Source organism: Rutilus rutilus (genome assembly GCF_951802725.1).
Source record: "Rutilus rutilus genome assembly, chromosome: 11".
Classification (NCBI taxonomy): Eukaryota; Metazoa; Chordata; class Actinopteri; order Cypriniformes; family Leuciscidae; genus Rutilus; species Rutilus rutilus.
This window is the reverse complement of record NC_140216.1, coordinates 31,003,876-31,019,338: the sequence shown is the minus strand read 5'-3', so window position 1 is coordinate 31,019,338 and position 15,463 is coordinate 31,003,876. Positions and strand designations below refer to the sequence as shown.

Here is a 15,463-nt window from a genome sequence, read left to right as displayed (position 1 = left end):
TAAATATAAATGCTTATATACCTATTATACAGCAGGATGTCCGGCGTCCAGACTTGGTCTGTGGTAAAGCGAAGGTTTTTGACACCTGGATATTCAGATTGGTTCCACTGAAGGTAATGATCATACCAGTGCTAAAGAATATATAGAGAAAGAACCGTTTCAACACACGTACATGTTAAGGCCAGATTTAATATTCATTTTGACTTGTGGGCTTTTTAAAAAAAAATCAAGCTTACAGTGACTCACTTACAATGGAAGTGAATGAGGCCAATTTTTGGAGGATTTTAAAGCAGAAATGTAAAATGTTTAGAACTTTCATAAAACCTGTTAAAATTGTGTGTGTTATTTGAGATTTAAAGCTGTTTAAATAATTTCTGTCAGGACCACTATTGTCAAAAACGATTGACAATTAGCATACAGTTTGGATTGGCGGTATATGGTTCTGTTCTGGGCAAGAACTCCCTGCGCATCCATGCAGCCTAACATGGATAAGAGCTGCAATAACCCCCCTTAGGGTAAACAAAACAGAACCAACATGAATGTATTGCAGATATCATTCATTCATTTTAATGTACAAAACAATTAGAGAATCTTAGTCTGATTCAGGGGGAATCAGAATGCCAAATCCTGACTGACGAGAGAAGGAGCTGGGGATGGAGGAGGGTATTTAGCTCCTGAGAAACACGATAGCTGCTGATAATACTGAAGGAGATTATATATGTATACAGTCGTATATATGTGTCGTATTCCTATAGGTAGATGTGGATCAGCTGAGAGTCAGCTGATGCGAGCTTGATTAAGGTGACCTGCCAGAACTGACAAGCTGCTTGATTTTTACAGATTTTTTCACATTAATGTTGTCATGTCAACAAAGTTGTAATAGAAAAGGATAGTAAGTGATTTGTTTTGTGACGCAATTATTGGTCCCATTCACTTCTTTTGTAAGTGCCTTACCCAGATGATCTGTTACCCAGATTTTTGCTTATTTAAAGAAAAGGGAATTTTGGACACAATTTTTTTTTTGGTTTATAATAACGTCATGCCACAAATGCAATCCACTGAGCATAACTTGTACTGACCCAAAAACAACTGATGTCATTGATAGATATATTGATATAACACTAGGTCATTTAGTTATGTAAATACAAAAGTTTACTAAGACGTGGCTTACCATGTTAAGCCAGATATTGGAGGTCAGTACTTGATTTTTCTCATCCTGTATGAGCAAAAATGTTTAGAGTGAGATTAAAATCCATTGTGAGCTTAATGATGAATGTCACAAAATGACAACTGTAAACACAACTTAGGGAGTAAAATCGAACTAGTGGCAAAGTCAGTCAGTCAGTCAAAGATGAAAATAGACCACTATTTTCAGCTCTAGCCACATTCAAAACATATTTTAGACAAAGAACATCAATATGTTGGTGATGACAAGAAAAAGGAAAACAAGGTGAAAAACGAATAAAGATTTTCATGAAACATCCAGAACCAGATAAAAATGTCATTTCAGACAGGTTCAGAAAGCAGCATGCATAGCACTTGAGAAGTACATTGCATATGGATTTATACAAGACTAGAGGAATTAGATAAAATACACCTTGGCTTTCATACCAGATAGCAATACTCCATAACACCCAGGAAGACAATAAAAAAAAAATGAGAGGAAAAAGTGTAACTTACCACATCCATGATCTGTATCAAGCTCATAGACAGAAAGACAGTGAGAGGTTGAGAGTCGTTGGCAATAGGCCTCTCCATGGGGTTATAATCCTTCAGGAGGTTTTTCAACAGGGTCCGCTGGTATGGACCTTGCACTGACACTGACAGAAAGACAGGAATGTACTGTACCACCCAGAACAGACACTTCAAATCAAGACATCAGTTCACTGAGCCACACATGCAGAGAGACAGTTAGTATGATGACAGATGCATCTATCTATTTATCTATCCGACAGACCGACAGACCGACAGATAAACAGACAGTCAGACGAAGATAAATAAGACAGATAGATAGATAAATAGATAGATGACTGACAGACAGATAGATAAAGAGATGGATGACAGACAAACAGATAGATAGATAGATAGATAGATAGATAGATAGATAGATAGATAGATAGATAGATAGATAGATAGATAGATAGATAGATAGTAGGGGTGTGCAACGATACACGTATTCGTATTGAACCGTTCGTTGGAGCATTTTTCCTGCCGACCAAAGTTTCGTTATTTCAAATGTAGGCCTAGGCGCGCGGCAAGCGCGCTCATGATGCGACCACAATATTGCCCAACATCAAATGGCAAACGTAATGAAACTGGAACGAAACTGCTCTACTCGTTATTTTGTGCTTCACGGACCGTTTATCAGTTTGGACCAATACAGCGCCAGCCGATCTTGATCAAGCCTACAGTTACTACACAGCGCTAAGATCCAGTAAAGAAAGCATTTGAATTCGCCACTGAAGTAATAACATCGCTGCGAGATCTAGTGAGAAGCATTCACATTTCTCCGTTATTAACGGATCAAACAGCGCTGACGTGGAAACCAGGAAGAAACATTGTGCCATGAATGAACTATCCAGTGTCCACAGATCAGCAACATTCACCATGCATTTAGTTACACTAACTGCATCATGGAAGTTTGGCAGGAATAGTAGGCTATAATGCTTTCAAGTAACGTTACGTCGGTTTTATTTAGACATTATGAATAAAATTGCTGCCCTCAAATGTTAATCTGAAATAAAATAAACCTTTGTTTATAACTACTACAATATAGGCTACATTTCATTTTTTTTATAAGGAGCTGTTTTTGTTTTATATGCTCCTAAAAAGAGTCAAGTATAGCTCCATCATTGCTCAAAGTAAAAAATGATCATACTTTATGATGTTAGTTTTAATATAAAAAAAATTAAAATCAAGGAAATTTCTCTGGCATTTCTTCTTTTTGCTGTATCGAAAACGTACCGAACCGTGACACCAGTGTATCGTATCGAACTGAACCGTGAATTTTGTGAACGTTACACCCCAGATAGATAGATAGATAGATAGATAGATAGATAGATAGATAGATAGATAGATAGATAGATAGATTTTAAAAACTCAATTATGTCTGCCTAATATAGCCCCAGAAAAGAGGTTAAAAAGCAGTGTGAAGAGTCTATGTGCATGGCATGTGTGGATAAGGTATGACTGAATGGAAGAGAATACATTTATCTGAAGGTTAAAAGCAAGAATGGACCCGCTCTTGAATTGATTACTCTCATTCACACTTGAAAAGCAGTGCCAGCCCCCAGCAATAACAACAGATTTAATATTAACAGATTCCCACTGGCATTCTCAACTGACTATGACCACTAGCAGCAATGAACGCACAATATAGCGCTTGTAGCATTACTGACATCAATAATCCTTCAGGGCGATTCTATGTTGTTCAGCAAAAGAATCAAGCAGCATATGACAGGTTACAGGGCATGAGACTCCACACAATCCGAAAACCCCCTTGGCTGCATAATTACTAGGGTTTAGAAATAAATAGAAATAAAGGTGGAGGGATGCCATAAGCATTGTTTACAGGAGCGAGGTAAGCAGCCGTATACCCTTGACAGAATTAAACAAAAATGTGCCTCCCATCTACACATCAGCATCTACCTATACACCTACACATTTGAACCTCTAACCCTTCAATCAAAACATCAATGTGTAAATTCAGTAAGGGCCACGTGTTCACCAATATCTTGACACTCAATCAAGAAGGGTAATTAGACCCAAGAAATTATTTATATTCAAGGATAATTAAATTTAATAGTTAAAATGTTCCTTCACCATGTTAATGATTGCTATAGCCTATCTATAACCTTTTCTCTGGGAATTATATTACATGGTTTTCTTCATCAAAAACCAGAAAGATCAATATTGGAACATTTAAGGGGAGGTATTTATTGCTTTCAAATATCTTTCAAATTGCATCTTTTGAACTAAGATATAAACTATAGATAATCACTCACTCACAGGCACACACTGATCACATGACATGCATTGATATGTAGTAGGAAGCAGAACTAATAAAATAAATATCTGTTAAAAAAAAGTTTTTAAAATACTGCAAATATGCAGATATATGAAGCAAATGTTCTGTTTGGGATCTGGATTATTTTTTTAAATAACATTTAAATTAATATAATTTAATAAAATAGCACTGAAATATCAGGTTGATACTATAACTTTTTCTTAGAGAAACAATTATAAAACTTACAGAATCCTTCTTGAAAAACGTTTTTATAGTGGTCAAAAAGAAGACAAAATGCAATTATTTTTCAAACGCAAAGACTCTGTCTCTTACAATTTAGTTTATTTTTTATTTCTTTTACTTGTCTACAGTGCGTGTAAATAGAAGCAACATTGCTACAATGAATACCAGTTACCTTTCTGATAAGTGAAGGTTTAAAGCTTCAGTCAATTTTTTATTTTATTTTTTAAAGTCAGCTCAGAATCCGATACCCAGAAACGTCATTTCTATCAAAACACTTCATCTTCAGCCACTGTGAAAACATGAAGATCCATGAATATTCTGTGATGTGACATTTTAAAAAATTATGAAGAGAATTACATATTAAGAGAATGTACATGAAATGAATCCAAATGACCTGGTGTGAGATTGACAACCCAAATAAAAGTTCTGCTTTATGACAGACATGTGAATAGAGAGGGAAAGAATGAAAGCTAAAATAGAGAGAGGCTTTCCATGGCAACACACACACACACACTCTCCCTCTTTAGTCTTTCTACTCCACTGCAGCAACATGTCCATAAAAACAGCCGGAGAACTGAATCTACAAATGCATTCTGTGCCTCCGTCACCTCCATGCAGTCTCATGTACTCATGGATTTAGAGGAATGAACGAGAGAGAGAGAGAGAGAGAGAGAGAGAGAGAGAGAGAGAAAGACGGGAGGGGGAGAGAAGGTGCAATTTATGATTGCAGCTTCTAATTCTTCATGGCAAAGCAATTTTGACTCATTCTCCTTCTTGATCCCTCTGGTTGAATCTGATTCCCCCTCTTTCTCTCTCTCTTGACTGCAACAGTGGTAAAAAAAAACAACTAAAAAAAAAAAAAAAACCCTTGAAACATCTGGGGGCACGAGGTAGCCAAAAGGCAAACCGGTTTACAGACCACATAAGCTAGAACCAAAACCAAACCAAGATCGTAAGCTGCTTTCTCTTAACCGTGCACCTGCGTTCAAGTCTACATCTCTTTCCTGAATAATTGTTTCAAACACACACAGATTTATGTACATGAACATAGTGAGGAACCTACCCTGAATCAAAGCGGAGATCCCACAGAGAGTGAAAGCCAAAGAGTGCCACATTCCAGGAGATATGAAGGAAAAGCAGGGCAGAAAAATAGGAATATTTTCGGATATGGAGAGAGGAGGAGGAAATATCCTGGTGGAGTGAAGGAGAGGAGAGAGAAGCAAGAGCTGACTTGATGCAAGCAGTGGACAGAATAAATGTGGGAGAGAGAGAGAGAGAGAGAGAGAGAGAGAGAGAGAGAGAGAGAGATAGAGAGAGCTTACCCAATGATGTCGGCAAATTGCAGCGAGTGAGAGAAGAGGAAAAAAAGACCTGATTGATTTGAGACTCACAAGTCAGCTCTCTCTCCATCCAAAACTCTGAGATTCCCTAAGAAGGACAGATGAATGGGAAGAAGGATTGGGAATACAAAGGGAGAAAGATCAAAGACTAAAAAAGGGGGAAAAAGGGGAAACTGATCTTGAACTGAAACTGAAAATCACATTTGGTTTAATCTTCCACTGTTTCGTCTCTCTTTCCTTCTCCATCATTCCTGGTCTTATAGAATCATAAATATTCTCAAAGTGAGATCTTGAGAGGAATTGAAAAGCGTGGTCACTAGAAAAACTTTTGTTATACGGAGGAGACTGTTTTTCTTTTCAAAAGGTTTTTTTCATTATTATAAAAAAAATTTATAATTAGCATTTTACTACAACCCTATGTAATAGACTGATATATTGTGTAAGCAGCAAACAGTGCCTTTAAATATTATTATATATTACATAAGTTTGGGGTCAGACTTTTTTAAAGAAATTAATACTTGGATTCAGCTATGGTGCATTATACTGATCAAAAGTGACAGTAAAGACATTTCGATTTTTACAAAAAATTCTATTTATCGAAGAATACTGGGAAAAAAATGTATTGCGGTTCAAACTAAAATATTAAGCATCACAGAAGAAATGTTTCTTGAGCAAATCAGCATGTTAGAATGATTTCTGAAGGATGTAACACTGAAGACTGGAATATGATGCTGAAAATTCAGCTTTATCATCACAGAAATAAATTACATTATAAAGTATATTAAAGTAGAGAACAGTTTAAATAGAAAAAACGTATTTTAGCACAGAATAGGAAAAATACATAGAAAAGTAGGTCTAAATTACCAATAAAAAATCCTGTCTATATCCTCACCAGCGATACTATTTCATATTGATAGTGTTGCCAGAAACGTTGTAGTCCGCTTTTTGTAAATTAATTAAATTCATTTTGAAAATTAATTTAAAAAGAAAGTAAATGAATTATACTCAAAAGTTTTAATAAGACACACAAAATATGCCGCAAATAGTCTGTTTTCTCTTTCAACATCATGCTGAGGCGAGCACACTTTGAGAGACATTTGCCAAACAAATCAGTCTAAACATCTATTCTGTTAGAAAAAATATTCAGCGCTTAAATGTGTTTTACTTAGGTTTAAGTTAGCATATAACTTAATAGCCTAATTTAAAAAGAGACAGTACGTTTTGCAACTTACCTGAATAATAAACATCCAGTTTAATGTAAATAAATATCGCCCCCTTGAATAATGAGATTTGCTATTACCGCCAAATCAACTAGAATGTTCCATCTGACGTCCATCGCTCGTTTGTCATGTGGTCCTCAAACTCCAATGATCCAATCAGTTCCCGATAGACAAAATCAAGTCCCGCCTTACATTGTTTCTTGTTCGAGAAGCTGTATGGATATTCACAACAACAGACCTCATTTTGACATCAGCGCCATCTTTGATTTTTAACGGTCGGGAATAAAAGCGAGGCTGTGAGGGATAGACATACATCTCTTCAGACAGTGTACTGTTATTTAATGTGTTTTTGGATTCTTCTGCTGACGAAACACTATGAAATCTTTTTCCGAGAAGTTGCAGTAGACAAAAAATGTATAAGTAAGACTAATAATCAGAGAGTTTTATACAACTATTTACAGCGGATGCCATTGAAAACACGGTAAGTCTATCCCTCAGCCTCGCTTTCATACCATGGCGCTGCTGATAGGGAAGAAAAGGGAAACAACAGGGACTTCCATTTCACGCCAACTTCAATAATTTATCCATCTGCAATGCATGCTGGGAAATCGCAACATTGTTTAATATGAAATGATTTGTTCAGATGGTTCTTTAAGGGTAGTTGCTGCAAAATTCAGAGGAATATTGTAGTTCTAACATGTATGTATGTTAGAAGTATCTCAGAAAAACTACAGTGTAGGCTAATTGCTTTTTAACAGTCTGAAATTGGCCAATTTTCCAAGTAGGCCTATACAAAAAAAAAAAAAAAAATGTAAGGGATACCAGTAAGTCAAGCATGTTCAGGCATGCTTGTGTGTGTGTCCGCGCGTGTCTTAATGGGATAACGGAGATTATGTTGGAGGGGGTTTAATTGAGGAAGTGCTGGGATATGCAAGTGGCACACAGTAATGTGCTTAGTTAAACTCCTCCTCTCATTCGTCCTGACGAAGTGCTGAGACAGGGGCCTGGGAATGGGAAACCAGAGAGCGAGTGAGAGCCCTATAATAGATTACCCTATTACTACAGATGCCCTTCGGTAGCCTCTTCACGCGGGGAGGGAGCCGAGGTGAGCGGAGCTTACAGTCAGTCAGGCATCTGGAGAGGCTTTCACACCCCACTGCACTCTGAGAGAAAGCCTAACAGCGGTATAACATATAGATATGTCATGGAAAACAAGCGTTTAATATATCACCTAAAGACAGCGCCATTAAAAATGACGATGCCAAGATGTTTGATTGCATTAGGAGACCTTCACAAAACTGTTGTTATTCAAAAAAGGAATGCTTAAAAGCTGTTTGTGAGTGCCCAAATGAGGAGTGGAAACTTAAAGTCCAGCGGGAATTGATCGGTTCATTCAGTGGTTATTGCGTAACTGAATGGACCCAGACCTGAGTGAGTTTCGGGACTGTGGCGGCTGAAGGTCAAGTTCACCCTTGAGAGCATCTTTTTGTATCACAATAAATAAATGTGAAGCTATTTTTTACCCAATAGAACCCACACAGCCTAGGGGTTTTCAATCTTTTAAGATGCTACGGACCCTCAAATCTCCACGTATGAGGCACCCCAATCCTAAAATTTAAAAGGCATATAGTTTCTTAGATAAAAAGATCCAGTTTATTCTGTAAGAATCATCAAAAATTTGGGAAATATTTGTTTTCTATGATGCTACATAATTATGTTCTTTAATGTGTTTATTTATTTCTTTTTAATCTTATTTTTAAGTATTTTTACACTGTTTGCTTAAACTCTTGTGTCCCTCTTTGCTCATCCTGTTTAACAACCTTTTCCCAACAAAGCATGGTTTGGTGACCAGTAACGCTATTCAAAACGCTTATGATGTTATCAAAACAGAAAACCACATGTGCTAAAGATGTGCAAAAGCAGACTTCTGGGTTACAGATTTCCTGACACTATGTGGTCATTTCGGGAACTGCATTTGTGCAGGGCGGTAGAATCTGGGCTCTTGCTCGAGTATATAAAGCGCGTGGTACTTAGACTAATGTTCTTCATAATGGGAAAATTATTATCCATAGCATGACTGCATTGTTCCGTAACATGGTTCATAGGAAAACACCATGTGGTAAAGATGCATCCTGATGATTTCATGAAGAAAAATAAATAAGACAAAGTACTGTGATGTTCAAAAGTTTTGACTCTTGAAAGTAATCATGAGATCCTCCCATGAGTCTGCAGTTTCATTCCCACAAGGCATCATTAGGCAGCCACAATCTGCAGTTGATTTGGTTAAGCAGGGACACAGACATTTTCGCACACCGGTCTCGTTCCTGGAGGGTAGAGAATACAATTGAATTGATTTCATCATATTATCATTCAGGAACCACTGAAGATAGCAGTTCGGCAGAGAGAAGCAATCAACTAATGATCTGGGAAACTAAATGACATGACACCACTGTTTCCTGACAAAGGCTGCTCTCTGTCAATGTGCTGCACTGTGGGATTTTAAACGCTGCGTAGATGAGTTTGAGTATTCGAGCACACATTCCTGTACTTAATAGGGAATTATTTACAGCTCATCTCATACAGTATCGTAAGCAAACAACTTAAAAGATACTGAACCTCTTTTGGTCTACCACTTTATCTTGCAGGTTAGTCCTGTTTCCCATGTATACTATGTACTAATTACAATAACTGGTTAAAAACCCTGAACCTACCCCTAAACGTAACCTTAACCCATGTAATTATCTAATATTACCCAGTACTTTCTTAGGTTAGTACAAATAAGTGCACATATACTGTAAAATAAAGTGCCACCTCTTGCAGTCCTTCTCTCAGGTATTGATTGATAAAAATGTCATCCACTGATGCTATTTGAATATTTCTATTCAACACACAGTGAGTCACTAGCTTCAATAATATCCCATTCATCTGTCTTAAGTCCAACAGCCTTGATAATGGCTTGATAAACTTTCGCACAAATGCTGTTTGAAAAGCTATTCAGAAATCTTTATGCATTTTTACTCTTTGCGTTTTAATAAACTCCACTCCACAACCTAAGCATTATTGCTAAAGTAATATAACATCGCATTTTCCCACTTCAGATGGGTATTCTCATGGAAAACAGGTACGCTAAATATATCTTTCTAGGATTATTCAAATTTAAATACTTGTTTCCATTCAACGTTGGTCAAATGAAATATGTGCTGTTTTGTTGTAAATTTATTTAAATAAGTTTGTTACCAAAAATCTGGACTATTACATTGTTTTTAATGGTTTACATTTATTTGTATGTTTTTTATATTCTAGCTATAAATATTTATTTTTATGTATCCTTTATTCTAACAGGATAGTCCTAATGAGATATGAAATCTGTTCTTCCAGGGAGTCCGGGCCAAAATGGCAGATTCACATCAAATAAAAGAAAAGGTTGGTGTCAGAAATCTATATTTTCAGCAAGAATGCATTAAATTGATCAAAAGACAGTACATTTAGAAAGTGTTTTCTATTGCAAATAAATGATGTTCTTTTGAACTTTGTTCATCAAAGAATCCTAGAAAAAATAAAAATCCATAAAACAATTCAAAATACTAGTATGATTTCTGAAGGATCATGTGACCCTGAACAATGCTGAAAATTCGGCTTTGCATCACTGGAATAAATGTTAAAAAAAGGAGAAAATTATATATATATATATATATATATATACATACACACAGTACAGGTCAAAAGTTTGGAAACGTTACTATTTTTAATGTTTTTGAAAGAAGTTTCTTCTGCTCATCAAGCCTGCATTTATTTGATCAAAAAAGTTATATTGTCATATATTATTACAATTTAAAATAATTGGTTTTAAATTTTTTATTTATTTTAATTATATATATTTCTTTAAATTATCATTTATTTCTGTGATGCAAAGCTGAATTTTCAGGATCATTACTCCAGTCTATCACATGATCCTTTAGAAATCATTCTAACATGATGATTCATTATCAAAGTTGGAAACAGTTCTGCTGCTTAATATTTTTTCATAACCTGTGATACTTTTTTAGGATACTTTGATGAATCAAAAGTAAAAAAAAAAAAAAAAAAAAAAAGCACATTTTTTAAAAATAGAAATCTTTTGTAACAACAATATACATTACTGGTCAATAATTTGGGGTCAGTAATTTTTTTTCTTTCTTTTTTTGAAATAAATCAATACTTTTATTCAGCAAGGATGTGTTAAATTGATCAAAAGTAATAGTAAAGAAAATATTTTTTATTTTGAATAAACGCCGTTCTTTTTAACCTTTTATTCATCAAATATATTAGGCAGCAGAACTGTTTCCAACACTCATAATAAATCAGAATATTAGAATTATTTCTAAAGGATCATGTGATAGACTGGATGTCACATGTGACACTGAAGACTGGAGTAATGATCCTGAAAATTACCGTAAGCTTTGCATCACAGGAATAAATTATTTTTTAAAGTATATTCAAATAGAAAACTATTATTTTAAGTTGTAATAATATTTCACAATATTACTTTTTTTTTCTTCTGTATTTTTGATCAAATAAACGCAGCCTTGATAAGCATTAGAGACTTCTTTCAAAAGTATAAAAAAAACGTAATGTTTCCAAACGTTTGACCTGTACTGTATATATGAAAGTAGTCTTAAAATAATTACTTTTTTACTGTATATATTTTTGTTTAATCCTTTCCCTCCAAATAAATTTGGTAACAGGGTTTAGTAGTTGACAGTTTGAACAAAAAACTCATTACAACATCACTGTAGCCCAAACATTTTATTGAGACCGAGACAGAGAGAGAAAAAGAGACACTAGGTTGAAAGGGTGTTCCCGTCGGTTCTTCAGACCTCTAAGGGTGTTTGGTTTTATCTCCTCATCTCTTGCCTGAAATAATCAGGCTGCTGTCACTGAGGCCGGTCCGTCTCTCTCTCTCTTTCCGTCTCACTCTCTGAGGAAGCATCCAGAAAAGATCTTAATGCTGCTTCCTTCGAAAGGAACACCCTGGAGGAATGAGAATAAAAGAGAGGTCATTATCAAAAAACAACCGCTAAGCTCATTAACAACGAAAGCATGAAGAACACCACACAATGCCCTCAAACGTTTGTCTTTATCCTGTAATCTTTTGTGCACCAAAAACTCTGAGCACAACCATATCTTCTATTATACGGACAAACAAATAATCCCACCACAGAGCTACAGAATTCATACTTTACAGGAAAATCTACCAACGAAGGGCTTAGTTATCAATGCATATTAAGCTGGTATGGAAGACATTTTAATACAAAAACCTTTCAATGAACCATTGCAATTCTTTGCTTTTTTGCATTTTTATTGTCCATTTGCTTCTGCCAGCACAAAACCACACAAATATCATCAGGATTCAACCAAAACAATCTCTGTTCCAAAGCAGAACCACAAACATCCATCCAAAATATAGCTTAGTATCCATTTCAATCAGATCAACATTTGCAAGAGTTTTAAATTTAAAAGATGTCAGAGAATATAATGAACTGCAGGCCTATAACAATAATGAATATTCAGGAACAATATCAAGCACATCAAAACCCCTGTATTACTGCAATAACCACAAATCAGACAAAATCAGCTTGTGCGAACAATGACTTCGAGTTTAGAACTTCAGCATCTAAACTCACAATAAAGACTTCACATGGTGTCATACTCAGTGAAAAACTATTTTAATCTGTCATTATTTGAAGTCGCCGCCAAAATTATGTTTGCACTAGATGGCGGCTGCTAATTTAAAGTATTGTCTGCAGTTCATTTAATTCAAAGCCATTTACAATATAGTGACAGGTTTAACCAATGACATCACAGATCTTCCAGCATCAAAAGTAAAACTCGCTGTAAGCACAATCACTCATTTCCATGAGTTCAACCCTAAAAGTCTGCATTCCAAATGGACAACTTCGCTTATGCATCATTCCTTACATCCAAAGAATCCTGATTCTTGTTAAGTAATGCTTTATTTTGTCCTTTAAAAACACAGATCTACTACAGTTAATGCCAAACCTCAGTTCTTAAGGGAATGACATTATCGCAACATGTTATTGATGATATGAGGGTTTCTGACTGTCATTCTAATAAACAACCAAACAGCTTATTAGATTTCTAAACATGTCCCAGTACACATTGTACAATTTTGGGCTGTCCCAGACGAAAGATGACTAATCGTGGCTCAAAGGTTCAGGTTCAAAGACGGTCTTGCGACTTAAGATATTCTGCGAGCATTTTCTGACAGTGTCTGATGACCACATCCATGTTCTCCTCTTTCGCTTGCTCTGCTTTTTTTCAGCACACATAAAAACCACAATTGCCAAAGTGCGATTCATCTCGCTCTGTTTACCACTAGCACATGCTGTTGATGTTTTATTCTTCTATACAAACTTGCATCGTGGCCTATGATTCAATAAGTGTCATCATCGTACGGTCTACATACATGTCATACCCAAGGTTATTAGATGCATGTCGTACGGTGTGATTTGTAATGATCTTATAGGATTGCCAAAATCGCAGTCTGTAGTAGGCATAAGTCTTAGTAAAAACACAAACAAACCTTCTGTGAGTCGAGCTTTGCCTCCGGTGGGCTGACACAGCACAGTTGAGCAACCGACACAAAGCACGACCGTCTGTGCGTGGCTGAACACCGTTGTGATCTTATAACATCCTGAAACATAAGAGAGACATAAAAACACATGTTTAAGACCATCCAGACTCGGACAGGTACAATCATTCAGTATATTGAGTATGTGAAGGACACTCACCTGGACACTTGACATCCATGAAATAAGAATTGGGACTCTGTACGAGTCGCTTCTTCTTGTGCCTCCTCCTCTCCTCCTCAGGGGTGGGGTGCAGCAAGTCTTTTGCGAGCTATTTACATAAATAACATGGTATTACATGAGAAAATGCTTTTAAACACCAATTGACCAGCTACTTTACATAAACTTGTATTGAAATATGGTGAGCTGCCTAGCCAGACAGCATCTTTGGGCATTACGTAAGTGTGCATATGATGCCCAAAAATAGCGTCCAAGTAGGCATCACATTAGATTTTGAGGCAGCCATTCAAAATCCTTTGAGTCTTGAGCATTTGCAGTTAATTTTGGCAACTCCAGAGAGCTTTGTGTAATCGTTTACAGTCATTAAGCCATTTGTAACATCTCAGATGTGGGAATTAAACAATCTAGCAGTTTTAAGATTATGAAAGAATAATGCCAGACTGCATAAACACATCTATACTTAAATGTGCGACACGTTACGGTTAAACGTCCATGTTTTGTTATATGTGCGCCGCCATCTTGATGGAGAGCGCGAACGCACGCTTCCGAACCATTCAGGACTTAAGACTTATTTTTATGTTCATCTTCTCGTTCATGCGGCAACGCGCACATTAAGGTCAGTCATATGGATATGTTCGTGAACGCGCTTCAATATTTAGGTCTTGATGGCTTGTTTGTGGTGTATATTGACATGTTTTTTGCTCTCTGGTACTCACTGGCATGTTGGCGAAGATTAAGCCGCTGCCAGAAAGGAAGTTCCAAGCGGAAGCAGACGAATATCATCGGACGAGCGCGGACGTGAACGGAAATGCGTCATCGGACGTAGAGCGCGGACATGTTGGTAGAGGCAGATGAGGTCAATAACAGAACGTAACATTGTATTGTTTGTTTTTTTATAGCCTATTTTTTTTGTAAATCTTCTTTTCCCCTGGCTGTTGTTTTTATTTTTATTTCTCCTCCCTATTTTTGAGTGTTAGGTAGGTTATATTGTAGTTTGGCTATCTGAATTATTAAAAAAGACAGGCTATAATAAGGACACATGTAAACGGGTTGAATGGTTCCTACATAAAATATATGCTGGCAATGTATGGTAAAAGATGACTATTTATTTTAATGATCTTTAGCCTATTTTTATTGATGTTTTAAAATGAGACTATCTTATAAACAAAAATATATCCTACCAAATTGTAGCTACCAAAGAATGGTATCTGCATGCGTTTTTTTTTTTTCCAGATAAGATATCATGGTGACCTTTGTCTTTTATTTTTTTATTCCTTCATGAAGGCTAAATATCCTGGTGCATGATTATGGCAATTTTTCTGTATGGACATTGTATAGGCCTCAAAATACGGTGGCAGGCTACTATTTCATACCATGGTGTTTTTGTAAGAGTTATTTTCTGTGTTGTTTTATACATTTTAGCTTTTCATCAGGCCTATTGATTTATAAGCCTGATATGAGTACTATTCATCTGTTAAACTGTTTGAAGAGGGGGAGTTCTGATGTGGAATATAGCTGGTAATGGGAAGTGTAATGCCATCTCAAGTGCACTAATAATGTACTTGACCTGTCCTTTAGTGAGCAGAACTCCTCCACACAACATCAGGAGGAATCAAGACTGCTCACTTCCAGCTAATGATGAGGGACAAGTGTCTGCAGATGCGGCCACCCCGAGACTTCACACTGGCAGATGGGAAGCATCATTCATGGGTCACTGCAATTGCTGCAGCAGTTCCTGATCAGCATTCCAAAACAGACAGTTCATCTATTATGGGATCAAGGGCAGTTTGTTTGCCTACAATAGAATAATGAGAGTTTGTCGATAGGATCCTGAATGGTTACATG

The 15,463-nt window shown here is 36.3% G+C and overlaps 2 protein-coding genes across 2 annotated transcripts in view; both read right to left on the bottom strand.

Moving 5' to 3' along the window:
- The window catches only part of chrna11 (cholinergic receptor, nicotinic, alpha 11), a 31,202-nt gene extending 25,767 nt beyond the window's left edge, over positions 1-5,435 (bottom strand). The window contains exons 1-4 of the mRNA XM_084422663.1: positions 5,313-5,435; positions 1,681-1,820; positions 1,172-1,216; positions 22-131 (exon numbers count right to left, since the gene is read on the bottom strand). Coding sequence (XP_084278789.1) covers positions 22-131; positions 1,172-1,216; positions 1,681-1,820; positions 5,313-5,364 — 347 coding nt within the window. The 5' untranslated portion in view covers positions 5,365-5,435. The remainder of the gene's footprint in view (positions 1-21; positions 132-1,171; positions 1,217-1,680; positions 1,821-5,312) is intronic.
- Positions 5,436-11,579: 6,144 nt separating this feature from the next.
- rps27.1 (ribosomal protein S27 isoform 1) lies at positions 11,580-14,451 on the bottom strand. The gene is made up of 4 exons (XM_084424385.1): positions 14,335-14,451; positions 13,601-13,709; positions 13,393-13,503; positions 11,580-11,819 (listed from the first exon to the last, which is right to left on the bottom strand). Exons 1-4 carry the CDS (start codon positions 14,338-14,340, stop codon positions 11,791-11,793), a joined length of 255 nt encoding a protein of 84 aa, XP_084280511.1. The 5' UTR covers positions 14,341-14,451; the 3' UTR covers positions 11,580-11,790.
- Between the last annotated feature and the right edge of the window lie 1,012 nt (positions 14,452-15,463).